The sequence below is a fragment of the Macrotis lagotis genome, chromosome 3, assembly GCF_037893015.1.
Source record: "Macrotis lagotis isolate mMagLag1 chromosome 3, bilby.v1.9.chrom.fasta, whole genome shotgun sequence".
Taxonomy (NCBI): Eukaryota; Metazoa; Chordata; class Mammalia; order Peramelemorphia; family Peramelidae; genus Macrotis; species Macrotis lagotis.
The window spans coordinates 274,250,101-274,266,659 of NC_133660.1; the positions used below are offsets into that span (position 1 = coordinate 274,250,101).

The 16,559-nt window shown below is 57.6% G+C and overlaps 1 protein-coding gene across 3 annotated transcripts in view; it reads left to right on the top strand.

Moving 5' to 3' along the window:
• TSPAN4 (tetraspanin 4) overlaps window positions 1–13,080 on the top strand; it is a 68,319-nt gene extending 55,239 nt beyond the window's left edge. For all 3 annotated transcript variants that reach the window (XM_074230769.1, XM_074230768.1, XM_074230767.1), the window contains 4 exons: window positions 5,988–6,089; window positions 9,470–9,601; window positions 9,886–9,969; window positions 10,862–13,080. In XM_074230769.1, coding sequence (XP_074086870.1) covers window positions 5,988–6,089; window positions 9,470–9,601; window positions 9,886–9,969; window positions 10,862–10,930 — 387 coding nt within the window. In that variant the 3' untranslated portion in view covers window positions 10,931–13,080. The remainder of the gene's footprint in view (window positions 1–5,987; window positions 6,090–9,469; window positions 9,602–9,885; window positions 9,970–10,861) is intronic.
• Window positions 13,081–16,559: the final 3,479 nt, after the last annotated feature.

Consider the following 16,559-nt stretch of genomic DNA (forward strand, 5'->3'; position numbering starts at 1 on the left):
TGTCTATCTAGGCTCAGAGGGTTAGAGGTGGCTGGAACTGTGATCTCCTTTGACAGATGAGAAATGACAGCAGAGTCAGTGACTTATCCAGGGTCACACAGCCAGTTAGAGCCTGAGGCAGGATTCAGACCCAGGTCTTCAGACTCCACAGTCAATGTTCTGGCCCCTAGCTCTCAACCTTTCAAAGTGTGCTGGTGAGCACACCTGTCTCCGGAGGGTGAGAAGCGTTTCATTCTTGTCTTTTAGGCCCCCAGTGTTTTACTATGATTGCTGGCATATAGTATGACTTCATAAATTTTTTAAAAATTCATTTGTGAAAACCCACAATTAATGTCTGGAAGTGATCCAGCCGGGAAAGGAAGGAGGCTGCGAGCAGAGCTGGCTGGACTGGCTAGTTAGGAGACAGCCTCGGGAGCGTCCACACCTTGGAGGTTCTGATCCGAGGGCCACGGACACCAGGCAGGGCTTGGGCAGTCCTGTCCAGTGAATGGGGCTAGATGAGGCAGAAAGGTTGTGGTTAAACCGAGTTCTTTTCTCCAGAATCACTCTGGGCCAGAGAAAATGAGCTTTGCAAATGAGAAGGGACGCTGTATGGAAATGCCTCCTAATGCCATTTCCAGGCTCTCTGGCCATTTGTGAGTGCATGGAATCTGCTTCCCAGAGGCTCCTGCTGTGTCCTGCCGGGGGGCAGTCACTGTTCTGACTTAGGGCTGCTGTCTGAGGTTGTGCCCGTGGGTTCCTTGCTCCCCCTCCCTCAGCACCGTGTCCTTCCCAGACTGACTTGGGGGAGGGGAGACAAAACCCAGATCCAGCGTAGGAGAGGCCGGGAAGAGAGCAGAGGCAGAAAGGTCCACGCTGGTGCCAACTCGGAGAACAATTGTGTCTGTTGCGTGGCAGCCTTCTGGCCCCAGTGGATGGGCAGCTTGCCATCAGCCTGACCGTGCTACCAGCAGCCGCTCTGGCATGCTCCTCACCCCGGGGGTCCCTGAGCACTGCCCGGCCTCTCTGGGAAGCATTGGCCTTGAGCTCCCACTTGTGTCTGTGACCGGAGGAAACTGAGGCTCCCCGGCTTCCCAAAGGACTCGGACGTGGGAGTGGATAGGCGGAGAGAGGGCTGGCTTCCCCTGCACGGTGCACCCCCCTCATTTTAGAGACCCAGAGGAATGAAGTGAGTTGTGCGGCTGTGTGGTAAGCCCAACTCCCCACCCCCCGTGCGTGGAATCTCAGGATCTCAGATTGGGGGCGCCTCCGCCTCAGTGAGGCTGACCTCGCTCTTCCAGGGAGCAGGGAGCTCCCGAAGCAGCCAGGCCCTCCTGGCCCTGCTGAGCTCATTGATCTTTGCGCCTCCTCCAGGCAGAGCCGCCGTGCCCCTGCTGCCCCAGCCGCCAGGGCGGACCCTCAGGGACAGCTCCCACATCTGACACTCTCAGTCCATAAGCCGTACCCGGCTGACACCCGCCTCCTTCCAGGTGAAGGAGGTCTTGGCCAGAATCAGTGAGTTCAGAGGCTGGCTCGGTGGACGGGGAGGCCAGGGAAAGGGTGCCACAAGGGGAGCAAGAATAAGAAGTCACCAGGGCCTAAACAAGGTGAAACGGTTTCTGGTCTTAGATGGGGAGATGATAAATGTGACTCCACAGAGCTGTCCGAAGTGGGGGTCTTAAATGGAGTCGGATGAGACAGAGAGCCTGGGTGAGGCTTTGTTAGGCTGGGGGTGATCTCAGAATGAAAGAGTGGAGAGGAGGGAACATACTGGGAGAGGGGAGGAAGAAAGACTGGGAGAGATGGTCTTCCTCTTCAAGGAAGACTATAGGATGAAGGAGACGGGGGCAGGGAGGGGCAGGTAACGCTTGAGCCCCACTCTCATCTTAACTGGTCAAAGACGAGAAGACCCCCCCCAACACACACACACACACACACACACACACACACACACACACACACGTGTGCGCACACCCACAGACATGCACACACATGCACACAGTGCACACATGCACACCTGCACCCACACATGCACACAAACACGCACACACCCACAGACACACACGTGCACACACACAAACCCACACCCAGACACGCACACATGCATGTGCATGCACACCCACAGACATGCACACACAGTGCACACCCACATACACCCGCACCCACAGACACACACACATGTGCACACACGCACACACACCCACAGACACACACATGTGCACACCCACAAACCCAGCACGTGCACCCACACAGACATACCCCACACATGCAGCTGAGTCAGCTGCTCAGTGGGGAAGTAGGAAGGGAGGGGAAAGGAGGACGCATGTGAGGGAGACTAAGGGGGACAGGGGTCAGAAAGGCAGCTCTTAACTGGAGACAAGCAAAAGAAACCGAGATGAAGATAGAGCTCGGGGCTCCCGCCTTGTGCCCATGATGTTGAAGATTCTGATGACCACTGGCCAGCGGGTAATTAAAGCTTTACAGCGTTTCTCATCTGATCCTCCCAAGCACCCTGGGAGGGAGGCGCTCTTAGGATTCCCATTTCACAGTTGGGGAGACTTTGGCAGGCCGTGCTTAAATGACCTGCCCACTTCAGTAAGTGTGAAGCTGGATTTGAAGCCGAGTCTTCCTGACTCCAGCCCCAGCATTCTGTGATGATGCCCCCCACCCCAGTTGCCTCTCACCATGGTCTCTGCACCCCCTCCACGCATCAACTCTAAGCTATACCCCTGCAGGAGGCAGGAGGCAGGAGGATAAGGAGAATCTCAGGGTGAGACCTCCCTCAGTTCGGAGGAGCCAAGGCAGGGGCAGGCCTAGCGGGCAGAGGCATGGAGGGGTCTCCAAAAGAGTTTTGGAGGCAGGCCTGCCAGGGAATGACTCCCTGGAGCCTGGCAGAAGCTAGAGATGGTCCACAGAGCTCCCCACACCCAACTGGCTGCCCCCAGGGATTCATGGTGTGGCTGCCCATCAGAACGACCCAGACCTGGGCCTGACTGGAGTCCAGGGACGGGAGGCAGGTTCAATGGCTTTGTCTCCTCTGGTTCCACCACAGTGTCACCCCATTGACAGAATCTTCCTCCATTGAGAAGTCTCTTCTTTCCCCTGTCCCTTGGCCTGCTGGGTCCTTTCCCATCACCAAGTCTGTGCTCGCACTTTGCCTCCACTCATTCCCTCTTCCCTCCCCATCCTTCACGTTCCCTCTCGAGTCCCACCGTTCCTGATTTCCCCACCTGCAAGTGGTCCTCCCCAAAGCAGCCTGGTGTCTGCCGCATAGATGCCAAATATTCCCACTGCCCATAACTTCCCTAATGTGGGCAGACCCAGACTAAAATGTACCTGGGACATTTGTTTAGGTTTTTGCAAGGCAATGGGGTTAAGTTACTTGCCCCAGGCCACAAGGCTAGGTAATTATTAAGTGTCTGAGGTCGGATTTGAACTCAGGTCCTCCTGACTCCAGGGCTGGTGCTCTATCTACTGCACCACCTGGCCACCCCTACCTGGGACATTTTTAACAAAATTAATCTGGTCCTTGAGGTGACAGGAAGCCACCAAATTTTATTAAGGATAGGGGGAGGCCTGGTCTTGTCCTCTTTCCCCCCTCCCCACTGTTCCCAGGGGTCACTTTCCCCTCAGATTCATAGCAGCTCAGGGCATCCCAGGAGAGGCAAAGCCTGGGGAGAGAAAGCAGGACACTCATTCTCTCTCCTTCTGTTCAGCCGGGAGTGGCAGCAGGAAAGAGGGGACGAGGATGCTGGCCGAGACTAGAGCCCTGAATCAGTCAATGGGGGGATTTGAGGTTCGGCCTCCCCACTTTCTTCCCAACTCCTTCCCAACTGGGGCCGTCCCTGAGCAACCATAGGACCCTGAGATTAGGAATAAAGATGACAATGCACATTTATACGGCACATGACAAAGATTGTCTCATCTGGGCCTCACAAAAATCCTGGAAGCAAGGGCTCCCACCACTGTTCCACAGATGAGGAAACTGAGGCAGATGGAGGGTAAATGAGTTGCTAGAGAGGTTCTGAAATGGATTTGAACTTGGATCTTCTGAGGTCTCCCAGGCTTTATCCTTTGCATCATGTTGTTCTTAGCTATGAATGACCTAGCTGCCCTGCCCTGTCCTGCTCATTCCTGCCCGCTCCTACCATGTCCTTCCCACTCCTGTCCTCTCCTGCCCTGCCCTATCCTTCCTGACCTTGCCCTATCTGGCCCAGTCCTGTCCTGTCCTGTCCCTGCTCTGCCCTTCCTTGCCCTGTTCCGTCCTGCCCAAAGGTATGACAGGGGTGCCAGGTGTCTTTGGGCTTTGGGTATGACCAGGCCCAAGGTCTTTCCTTGCCCTGGTATTGAGCCTGAGTCTGGGCACCCACCATTGGCACTTTAGGGGCTGTTCCTGTTCCTGATGGGTTGGCATGGGGGGTGTTTTCAGTTTCAAATGTCTCACAGAAACCCAGCAAAGGCTGGGAATGGAGATAGAGACTTGCAGTGATTGCCTCTGATGGATCCCCAGGAGAAGCCGTGTTTGCCCTGATTGATTTCTCAGGCTGCCCCAGAAGGCTCCTGGAAGCATCTTCCATTTGCTCTAGAGGCTGCTGGGGGCTGCCAGGCCCTGGGGTGGGGGGAGGGTAGACAGGGCTGGGGGGAGGGGAACCTTGGGTGGCACTTGGGTGGGGCCAGGCAGGTGTCCCCAGCTCACTGGTGCCCATGGGACTCTCACTGTGCCCACACTGGTGCCCACACTGATACCTGCTGCAAGGGTCCTGGTGGCCTCCTCTCCCTTCTCTGGGTCTACAGGACCCAGTATGAGATGGTTGCCTGAGGGGCTTCAGCAACCGTCTCCCTGGGGAGAGGAGCCCCTTCCCATAATGCCTATGAACCTAGGCAGGGATGTTCCTCCAGATGTTTGACCTTCATTAGCTCAACCAGATAATTGGCTGGAGGCGGGGGGGGGGGGGGGGGAAGCCTGGTGGTCTCTCTATTCCCGACCCCATCTGGGGAGGCAGCCCAGACAGTCTGTGGGGGGGGGGGTGGCGTCGGCTGCTCGCTCTCCTGGGCTTATGAATGTAGCTGGGTCATTAAAAATGAAGTAGCTCACCTCCTCCATTAGGCCCAGGGGCTGCCGGGCAGCCAGGTCTGGGGGGCTGGGCTCAGAGAAGGTGTTGGGGAGCCCCTTCCCAGTGCCCCTTCAGACTTCCAGGCGGTCCCTGGAGGAAGCCCAGGGACTAGCTGGCATCTCTCCTGGCAGACCCAATTGAGGTGAAGCTATGTAAGCCTGGGTCACCCAGCTGGTGAATGGACAAGGTAGAGTCTGAACCCAGGTCTTCTTGTCTGAGGGCCTGTTGGTCTGAGATTCCCTTGTTCTCCCATGTTAGGTTGGGGATCCTGGAAGGTTGTCACACCCATCCCCCTACTGATGTTTTGCCTGGTCTTCAAGGCTAAATTTTTCCTAATTCCTAAACCCCCTTCTCCCCCAGACTCTACTCAAGGCTATGCTGTCCTGGGGCCCACTCCCACAAATCCCTGCTGAGAAACTCCCTCCAGCTCCTCCAGAGAGGTCTGGGTCCCTCTGATCCTGGATCTTCTATTACGGAGGTGGAGCTTCCAGGACGCTGGTCCCTTTGGGGCTCACTGAGGGTCTGCAGGCCTAGATAAGAGGCTTCATCTTCCTCACCTCAGTTTCCTCAACTGTTCACTAAGCCTCCTGTGAGATGCTGCTATGTCCCAAGGTTGTCCAGGCCTTACCAGTTTGAAAGCCCGAGACCCCAGGCACCCCCTGCTCTTGTCCATTTGAGGGCCTTCCTGGGGATGGGTATTGACTCCCCTATTTAGAGGGTAAGCTCCTGTGGCCAGGGCCCGTTTCAGCCTACAACCCTCAGCTCTGTACAGAGTGGTTGCCAAATGAGAGGATGGGGCTAGTGGGGCTTCCAAGTCCCCCAGCATCACAAGGCCTTGGAGCTACCCCCCCCTGCCCCAGGAAGCCTGTGAGCCTCCCTTTGCTTCCTTTCCAGATTGACACGTATGCACAGAGGGACCTGAAGAAGGGGCTCCACTTGTATGGGACCGAGGGGAACATTGGCCTCACCAACGCATGGAGCATCATCCAGACTGATGTAAGTGGGAGCTCCCAGCGCGAGGAGGGACTCAATGGTCCTCGGGCTGCCAGCAGGCCCCTTCACTAGCAGATCAAGGCCCATCTCCCAGCTGTGTTTCACCCACAAGAAAGACAGGCTCTGAGGAAAAAAATGCCTTTGAGTGATCGGCCCAGGGTGGGTTCTTGGGGTCCTGGCGAAGTCGGCCTACTTCCTCTCCTGCCTGCTTTGTGGTCCCACTACTCGCCCATCTGCCTCACTGTCCTGGGTTCCAGCCGTCCGCCAGAATGGCCCAAGGGACTGTCCAGTGCTCTGGGAACCTAGCTAAGGGGGCTCTCCGGCTCCTAGGATCTGCCCGTTCACACTATCCTGGTCAGGGAAGGAGATAGCAGGAATCCCGTCCACGAGCTTTTATCAAATGCTTCTGTTCTGGCCGACGCCTGGCTGACCCCTGGGGCGGCACCTGTTTAAAAAATGCCCCGTCTGGCTAACAGATTGCATTCTCTCATTCTCGGGGGGCCGGGCTGACATTTGGGGCTCTCCCTTCCCCAGGACCTGTGCTTCCATTTCTTTCATTCCCTCAGAGTGCCGTTGGGCTGCCCCCCTCCATGGCCACCCTGGATCAAGCCCCGAGTCAGACTGAAGGCTTAGTTGGGTGTATGTTCTCCCTCAGTCCCATGGAGGCTCCTTGAGGGCAGGGGCCAGCTGGTCTTTGCCTCTGTCTCCCTGTGTCTGCCTCCTGTAGCATCCTCCAAGGCAGCTAGTGTCCTCCCCGGGCAAGGACCCTGCCCCTTTTGGATCCTCATTCATCCTCAGTGCGGCTAAACAGCCCCTCACAAGCTCCCGCAACTGATGCCCATTAAGAGCAGTTCTCCTCGAGGCTCTAGATGGACAAGATCGCCCACAGGGCAGCTCTCTGGACAGTGCTTGGGCTGCTGGTCCCCCGGACAGCTTCCCCTTTGGGCTTTCCCAGACTTCCTCGGACCCCTGCTGCTTCAGGGCCTTTCCTAAGGTTCCCCGGGCAGCCTGTGGGAGGTGGGGGTGACACTGTTCTCTCTCCCCTCCTCCCAGTGTTTCTGTCTGTATGGTGCCTCGAACCATTCAGGTTTGGGTCTGGGGGACAGGATGTAGGCAGAGATGGAGCCGAGGCCATTCATCTCCCTGCCATCCTGGGGGAGGGGAGCAGATGCTCCAAGCTCGCCCATTGCTGGGACAGTCGGGGGCAGCTCCAGAAAATCTTGACTCTTGTCACGAGCAGTCGGCTTGCCCACAGGCCCCAGCGCCAGCCTGGGAGGATCAGACAGTAGGGGGATGGGGGAGGAAGGAGAAGAGGAGGAACTGAGGCCCCATTGAGGAAGGGTCCACAGGCAGGACCACCGCAGGCAGGACCACCAGAAGGAGCTGTGGCGCTGGAGGGCCCGCACCAGCCTGGGGCCTCTTTGCCAGGTGGCTTGCGAGGACGCCAAGCTGTCTCCCATTGGCAGGCGGGGCTGAGGCCCGGCTGCCAATCTCCTCTTGCCAAGTGCCCCCGTTCCCATTTATAAGCAGAAAAGAGAGAAGCCAAGAGTCAGGAGGAAGCGATTTCCCAAAGGTCTCTGCCTGCTGATGCCTGCGACGTCTGCCATCCATCACGGGCGTCCTCCCTTCTGAATGTCAGTATGGGGAGGAGGGGGTGGCTGGAGCCACTCCTCTCCAGCAGCGCCGTAAACAGGCCGAAGGACAGAGCCCCCACGATTTGCCTTTGACTCATTCGGGGATGGCTGGGAGCCAGGGCGCCGCAGCGGCCCGGGAGGTTGGGCCAGGCGGGGTTCTGGACGGCGCGTAGCATCCCCCCAGGCTGGACAGTGGCCCGACCCGCTGAAGGCTGATGGAATGAAGGAGCCTTGTCGGGGGGAGCCAGACTTGGGGAAACACCTTCATGCGTGAGCTCCAGTGGAGAAGTGTTCAAGGGTCCCCAAAGCCCCTCTCTCCTCCATCATCCTCCAGGCTCTACCTTTTGCTTGGACACAGTCTTGTCCACAGACTCTTCAAGTCCAATCCCTCCATCTTAGGCCAGAAGACTGGCCTGCAGCCCCTCAGCTAGCTCTGATCCTGTCCTGGCCTCTCTGGGCTCCTCCCTCTCCTACTGTGACACCCCAAGACTTGCTTAGTCCTGCCTGCACTGTCTCATCTACAAGGTTCCTAGGGAGTAGTGATCCAGTGCTTCTTTGGAGATGCCAGGGAGGGGGCACCCAGGACCAGGGACACCATATTCTTAGTAGGGGATGGTTGGACTTCACAGTCTCCTGCCAGGGTGCAAAGGACCTGGGGCAGCAGTTCAGATGGATGGCCGGTCTTTTTTCTCTTGATTTTTTAAAATTAGACGTTTTCTCACCAAACAAAACCCCGGTCTCCTTTCCTTCTGAAGAACCTCAAAACTTCAGTTACCAGCATGCGAAGTGAAGCAGCACACACCCCCCAGACCCCATTCTGAGCCCCTCACCTCTTGTTCAGGCAGCTTGCTTCCTCTCCCCATCTGGATTAGGCTTAGTCCCTGCCTCCATCCTTCTTCTGGTGCCTCAGTTGTCCTCCACATGTGGTCAATCCATCTGAGTTCCCACGCTTCCCCGTGGCTCAAGAGTGTCCACCACCTTCATTAACAGAACTTGTCCGGCCGTTCCCCATTGCTGGTCACCCTCTTCATCCCCACAAACAAAACAAAACTGCTATGGATACTTTTGTGCATTTAGGTCTTTTCTTTTAAAAAAAAGTTTCTTGGGGGCGGGGCACAGACCAAGGAGCAGTCTAGGTCTAGGTCAAAGGGCAGGCACAATTTAACCACAATTGCCCTCAGAATGGCTGGACCAGCTCTCGGCCCCATCAACATTAGTGTCCTTGTTTCTCCACAACCCCTCCAGACTTTATTTTCCCTTTGTGTTATCTTTGGTAAAAGTTGGTAAAAAAAAAAGCTGACAGCTGTGAGGTGGAGTTTTAGCAGGTTTTACTACATATTTCTCTATTAGTGATTGGAGTATTTTTCATATTATTGATTGCTTGGATTTCTTCCTCAGAAAACTTTATTCCTATCCTTTGACCATTTCATCAATTGGGAATGGCCCTTAATCTTCTAAATTTGACGGTGCTCTAGACATCCTCGAAATGAGACCTTTCGCAGAGAAACTTTCTGCAAAGAATCCTGCCCCCCAATATCCCTGCTTCTCTGCCAGCTTTGGTGGCATTGGTTCTGTGCCAAGACATTCGATGTGATGGAATCTAAGCTGTCCAGTGGGTTTTCCTTCCACGTTCTCTCTTGCCTCTGGCCTCATGGGGTGGGGGTGGGTGTCCTTCACACCCTCTGGGGGCTGCCCGGGGGTGCCTGTGGGGACATGAGGGGAAGCCCCACCCATTTTCTGTTTCTCCAGTTCCGGTGCTGTGGGGTCTCCAACTACACAGACTGGTTTGAGGTGTACAACAGTACGAGGGTGCCCGACTCCTGCTGCCTAGAGTTCAGCGAGAGCTGTGGCCTTCATTCTCCAGGCACCTGGTGGAAAGCAGTGAGTCTGGGAAAGCCCCAGCTGCCCTGCTTGGGCGTCCCCTCGGTGATGGTGGCACGGGGCCCCTTCCAGACTCCCCCGTGGAAGACAGTTTCCTGGTGGGAGACAGAATCTTCATCCAATCCCCGGGTTCCTTCCTGTTCATGAGTGGATGGGGCCGACGTGGAGAGAGAACTCTTGGGGAAGGGTCCTGGGTTCCCACACTGGGACATGGGACAGTCAGGGTGGAACCTGGCCCATCAGGTGGGTTTCTGGGGCCCAGCTGAAGTTTGTTTTCTTTCCAGCCCTGTTATGAGACAGTGAAGATCTGGCTTCAAGAAAATCTCCTGGCTGTCGGCATCTTTGGACTGTGCACAGCTCTGGTCCAGGTGAGCCCTCCCAACGCCTCCATTCCCCCCTCCCCACCCTGTGCCCTGTCCTCTGGGCCAGGAGGTTCATCACATGTCTCTACATAGTGCTCCCCCTTTAGGGAGAGGGGCTGGACTCCAGCTTTGGGGCACCTGAGTACCTGGCCCTGCCAGGGAGAACCTGGTGGGGGGAGCTGCCTCAGTGAGGGGGGTGGTCCAGACAACTGTTTGTGCCTCATATGATCTCCTCAGTGCCCAGGACTCTCTAGAGGAGGGAAACCTGACCAAAGAATAGCAATCCCCCCCTCAAATAAGAGCTAGCTCAGACCCCTCCTCTGCCCCATCCCTCAACTACTGCAGTTAGAGCCCTGCAAGCTGAGATCTCTTGAGACCAACCCTCATCTATTACAGTGGGGGAAACTGAGTCCCAGGCTTGCCAAGGTCCCCCAGGGAGTCAGCCCCACACTAGACTCAGATTCTGTTGGGTCTTCTTTCCCCGCCTTGCCCTCCTGGGGTCCTGGGCATGGGAAGAAGAGGTGGGGGGAGCGCCCCAGGAGCCAGCTGACAAGGAGCATTAAGCCCAGGCTGTGCTAAGTACTAGGCCCTGCCCTCAAGGAGCTTACAGTCAAAGAGAAGATAACTCATAAAGGGAAGCTGGAAAAGGGAGAGGGACAAAGGCGGGCAGGAGCCACCCAGCAGAGGAGAATGTGGGGTGAGAGCAGAGGAGAGCAGCCAGGTGATGGGGCAGCCAGGGGAGCTGTGAGCCAGGGGAGCCACGGGCCAGTGAGTGCTGGGTCAGGGGAGCCACGGGCCAGTGAGTGCTGGGTCAGGGGAGCCATGGGCCAGGGGAGTACTGGGCTGCATGAACCACGAGGCCAGGGCTCCCTGGTCAACCCTGCTCTGTTTCCCGTAGATTCTCGGCCTGACCTTTGCCATGACCATGTATTGCCAAGTGATGAAAGCAGACACCTACTGTGCGTAGCGTCATGTCCACAGCCCACCCCCTGCTTCTCTTCCAAAGGACACGGGAACAATTTCCTTCATGTTCATTCACCTCAATTAGCCCTGTAAATGGCATCACCCTGGGGGGCACTGGCGCCCTTGAACCCGAGGAAGCAGAGCACATGCCTGGACTCCCTGGAGCTGGGGGGCCCAAGGGTTGCTGGGAGCTGGACAGCCCGGGGTGGCAGACTGACCCTGAGAACGGGGGTTTTCTGTCATCCTGTTTGGTCTGTCTGTCCTGGGAACGGCCAGACTGGTACAGCCCTGGAGCCAGGGCTCATCTGCCCCCTCCCTTCTGTCCGTCCGGGCTGTGGGAGCCCCTGCCTCTAGAACCCAAATGGGGAGGAGTCTCCCCTTCCAAGCAGTGTTTTCATCACCTGGCATGGTGCTCCCTCAACTCAGGCCTGGCCAGACCCGGCTGGGTTGGTGGCAGGATGGTGCCTCCCTGACCACTCCTCATGGTCCAGGTATGAGGCAGGAGGGGGCCTCTGGCTGCTGAGGCCTGGTGGGAGCCCCTGAGTGGAGGAGGCCTCAGGGAGATGATGCCCCCCACCCAGACCCAGGCAGCCACTTTGTGTTTGCAGACGTCTCAGTAAACCATTGAGTGCCCAGCCGCCCTTTTGGTCCATGTGTCCGTCTGTCTGTGGGCCAGGGGCCAAGTGTGGGCATGGGACCCCCAGCCTTGGAGAGGGAACATTGGAGAGCACACAATTATCCCCTCCCCAACTGCTTTGGCCTAGCCTGGCCCTCTCAGGCCGGAAGCCGGGCCTCCTTCCTCCTGGTTGGAGAACGGAACAGAGCGCTTGTCCCCAAATAGGGCCAAGATCTGGGACCACTCATGGGGGCCGTGGCTCTTCTAAATCAGGTCATTTTGGAGTCTTGCGACCTGCCCCCCCTTCTCCCCCCACCCTCACCACAGTCCTCAGGCCCAGAGCTAATAGGGACCTTGAATTCAAACCCCTCATTTTCCAGGGTCCAGGGGGGCGCAGTGCCAGGCACCCAGCAAGTTAATGGCAGAGGTGTCTGAGCACCAGGGCTTGGGGAAGGGCTGGCCCCCTCTGGAGCCCCTGGCATCCCATAGGCCTCCTGCCAAGCTGGAGCTTCTCCCCCCTCCTGTGCCACCGTCAGCACTTACGAAACCTTGGTCCCCAACAAGCAGCCTCCCTGCCAGACAAGGGCTTGGCCTCAGTCATCTCTGGGGTGCTTGGGGTTCAAGGATTCTCAGGTAGGGGCCAGGCATGAGACCACCCGGTGAACCAAGGTGGTCTGTACCTTGCAGAGTGGGGTTCTGGGACCAGGCAAGGAGGAAGCCAAGGTCATTGCCTACAACTGCCCCAAGGCAGGGAGCCACTGTGTGGCCACTGGACCCCTCTGTCTAGCCCCAGGGCAGTGGGTGACTGGGAGTTCACTCCATACAGGCTAGAGCCAGAAGGGCTAGGACCTGACTGGCAGCTTCTCACCTGGCACCTCTAGTAGTGGTCATGCTGGCAGCTAAGGGTCAGCTCCCTAGGGCTCACAGATTACACCAAGGTGGCCAGGGTAAAAACGGGTTCCTGCTGCCCCTCGACCCTAACCCCTGGAAAAATAAAATGAGGTCCCTGCCACTCCTGCCCCCAGGTAGATTCTGGATGTAAATATGGAAGCCCAGGGCCCTTGCCACCAGCATAGGCTTAGCCCCAACTGCCGCCCTGCATTTCCAAGGATTGTAACCCCTGGCTGATGCCAGCCTCACTGGCAGGTCCCTGAACCTGGGACAGATACCAGGGCAGCTGTGCCCATCTAAGGTTGAGCCCTGGCTTCTGCTGCCATGCTCTTCCTTGCTCTCTCCTCATTCCCTGGCCTCCAGGGATCATTGGGGGTGGGGTGGGGAGGACTCAGAGTCTCATTGCCCCCAGACCCACATCAACACCTTCCAGGAAGCTGTGTCCCTGCAAACTCCTGGGGAAGCCAGAGAGGGGGAAGACTGGTGGTCTGGGGGAGGGGGCCATGCAGGGACCAGGACCCTCGAGTATGAGGCTTTCCCTCCGCATTATGGGAGTGGGCTCCGTCCATGGTTCTCAGCACCTGCCCTGCTGCGCCCCCCCATCTTTTTTAAACAAAGCTATTAAATAATCTTTATTAAGATTTATAACTTGTGTCCATTGGGTCCTTTCCGAACTCCAGGAGTCTTACCTGCGCTTGCTCTCCTGTCTTCCCCATTAAAGTCTGTGGGATGGAGAAGCCCACTCAGCCGAGGAACCCCTAAGTTTGTGTGCTCTGAATTTGCCCTCTTCCTCAGTTGTCCCTCCAGACTCGTCCTGGGTGTGCCCCAAGCACGCCCTGGGTCCCCTAGGGGGAGACAGCTGCCTTACCTCAAAGGGAGGCCTGGGGCTTGAGGGCCTTGGCCCAGTTCTCCAGAGAGCACATCAGGGAGGGGGGTCTGCCTGCAGCCTCCTGCATAATTAGGGATATTTCTGCTTGACATCCTGGTCCTTGCCATCCCTCCACGGCCCCCCAGTAATGTGGATTTTACAAGTCAAAGACAAGCATGGGATCAAGGTCCTGGAAGCAGAGAGAGGAATCAGTCTAAAGAGGGCAGGGGGCTTCAAGGCCCGGGCTGGTGAGGAAGGGCTCAGCACTCAGCCTTGTGTGGAGCTTCCAAAGGTCCGGGCCTCCCCAGGGCCAGGCTCAACTGCTCAAGTTGAAGCAGTTGTTCAAATTGGGGGGCGGAAGAGTTAAGGTCCCAAACCAATCCATAACTGACCTCCTGAAAATGGTGAAGACCCCCCCCCAAAGCAGAGAAATCCAGGAGATGCAGCAGGACGACTCACTGGTGTGGGGAGATGGGCACCAGGGCCCTTTGCTGGAGGGGCTGGGAAAGCACCCCAGAACTTTTTAACACTGGAGCATCAAACTGGCCAAGATGATGGCTAGAGGCATATCGACATGGCGGGTGCCTCTGGTTTGGGGGTCTCCAGTGGGTCCCCAACTGGAGCTGTCCCCCACCCTCTGTCCCCCTAGCCTAAGGGATGGGGAGCAGTAGCAGCAGCAACACGGAGATGCAGAGCCTGAGGGGGTACTGGGAGAAGGGGGGGCAAAGAGGTGGCAGCAACAGGGGACCAGGGCCATCTGCAGGGTCTGACCAAGACCCAAGAAGGGAGAAACTCTACCTCTTCTCTTCAGAGGGGGAGGGCCTGGGACACTTCTGGCTCCTTAAATGTCTACTTTTCTGCTTGTCTTGTCTCTTAAGCTGGTCACCGTGGTCACTGTAGTCAACTCTGTATTTAGACAGAGGGGACAGACAGCTGGGTTGGCCCTAAACTTGTGCCCAGAGGGAGATAGATTGGAAGATGATCTATTCATCTATCCATGCATCCAACCATTCGTCTGTCTGTCCATCCATCCATCCATCCATCCATCTTCCCTTCCTTCCATCCATCCAACCATCCAACCATCCTTCCATCCATCCATCCATCCATCCATCCATCCATCCATCCATCCATCCATCCATCCATCCATCCATCCATCCATCCATCCATCTGTCCTTCCTTCCATCCATCTATTCAGTCAGCCCCTCAAGAGAGGAAAAATCAAAAAGAATTAGTGATTCACTTCTATAATTTCCAGAGGGAACACTAGTTCTGGAACCTTCTAGGCAAGGGCTGACTCAGCAGGGTCTGGAGGGGCTGGCAGAGGAGTCCGGGCCTTCTCTGAGAGGCCTCTCATTGTCTGTTCTGAAGGAAAGCCCTCCTTTGGGAGGGAGGGCTAAGTGAGAAAGTCCAGGCCCAAGGAGGAGAGCTCTCCCCAAAGGGCAGGACAAGGTAGTGTCGGTCAGTGGAAACCACCAGGGTGACCTGGATTCTGACCCTTGGTCACAGGCTGACCCCGTGAGGTCAAGGACAGACCTGAATGGAGCAGCAAAGTGGGAGCAGGCGACTCAGTAACCAGAGAATCCTCTGAGAAGCCTGGAGAGGTGGGAGGGGGCAGGTGGTGGCAGACAAAGGCCGGGCCCTGGGGAAGATGTTGCCTTCAAAACAAAAACATCGACGCAACGTTTTCTTTAATCAAACGAACAACTGCAAACTTTCCAAATCAGAGGATCTAAAAGTTTTCCTGGACCATTTAAGTAGGTGGAGCCTACAGCTTGGGGGGGCACAGGGAGGTGTGGAGCGTTCAGTGAATAAGCATTAATGAGGCGCTGACAGTGTACCAGACCGAGGAGAGAGATGTAAGCAACAGAGGTGCGGCTGGCTGCCCTCAGGGAGTGGCCACGGGGCCTGGGCAGGCGGGGGTCAGCCTCTGTCGGGGCTCCCAGGCCTGCAGCCAGGATGGACAGCTGGGCTCCAGGATGGCCGGGGGCCGGCTCCCGTTGAAGCCTTGGACCCAAGGTTTTAGAACCTTCCCTCAGTTGTGATCCATCCCAGGAACACTGGGTGGGGAGCCGTCTAGACACCAGTCCCTCCGTGCTCCTGACCAGGCCGGCCCGAAGACTGGGGGGGGGGGGGGCTGGGGCTGCCAGGGGAAAGCAGCAGACATTTAAGCAGAAACAGGTTCTTTTGGGGGAGGGTGACTGCCTGCCCCTGGGGGCCCCTGGGGATGAGCACAGGGGTGTGGAAGGGGCCTCCTCAGGGCCTGGCAGATGTCAGAGACGCTGGGGTTCGTGGACTGGGTGTCAGCTTCAGGGGCGCCTCTATAGGGCTCCTGGTGGGTTTGTGCCTGTAAATTGGGGTGGGGGTGTCTGTGCCCCAGAGCACCCTCAGAGAGCTTGGAGAACGGCAGTGGATCTTATTGGGGGAGGGGGTGTGCCCACCCCAAGGCCAAGGTGAGGGGTGTGGCAGGAAGGAGGCAGACTGGCCCTGAATGACTGCTCCCAGGCTGCAGCCCCCCAGGGAGCCCCCCTCAACCCAGGGCCTGCCAAGGCTCTGTCCACTGGTCTTTTCCCTTGTCTGCAGGGGCCGGGATCTTGGGCATCCCCAGTGAGCAGGCCCTGGCACCATCTCCCGGCAGCCACGTGACTCCCCACCTTGGGCCAGCTAAACCCCACTTTTAGATCTGGAGCTTTGGAGAGAGTGCACAGCGCAGGGCCACCCATCACTGGCAAGGCTGCATTTCCTTCAGGGTCAGACACAGCGGGACACAGGGAGGGGGCCCCAGAGCCCGCCAGGACCATTGCAGCGCCAAGGACAGCCTCCACCCAGCACCCCCCCAGAGTGGCAGCACCCACAGCTCCCGCTGAGATGGAACTGGGCTGGGGGGGCCTGGGATGTCATGGGAGTCCCCCCACTCAGTGGCCAGCCAGGATCTTCTCTGGTCCCACCGGGGGTACCGGGCCCCCGGACTTCCGCCCCAGGCCTGGGGTAAGGCAAGGGTGGGGCCTGGTGACGCTCAGCCCCAGCGAGGCCCAATCAGACTCACCCGAACCTTGAGGGTCATCCTGAGACTCGAGGCCCCCCACCCTGTGCCTGAGGGCAGGGGCTGCCCACAGAGCTGGTGCTGAAGGAGGGCTGGCCTGCCATCCCGGAAGAAGCCTTCCCAGACGCCCCTTCAAAAGCCTCCGGCTCTAATGAGCTCTTAGCTCATTCCCAGGGGACCCCCCCGCCGCCCCCCCACAGCCCCCAGGGAGACCCCAG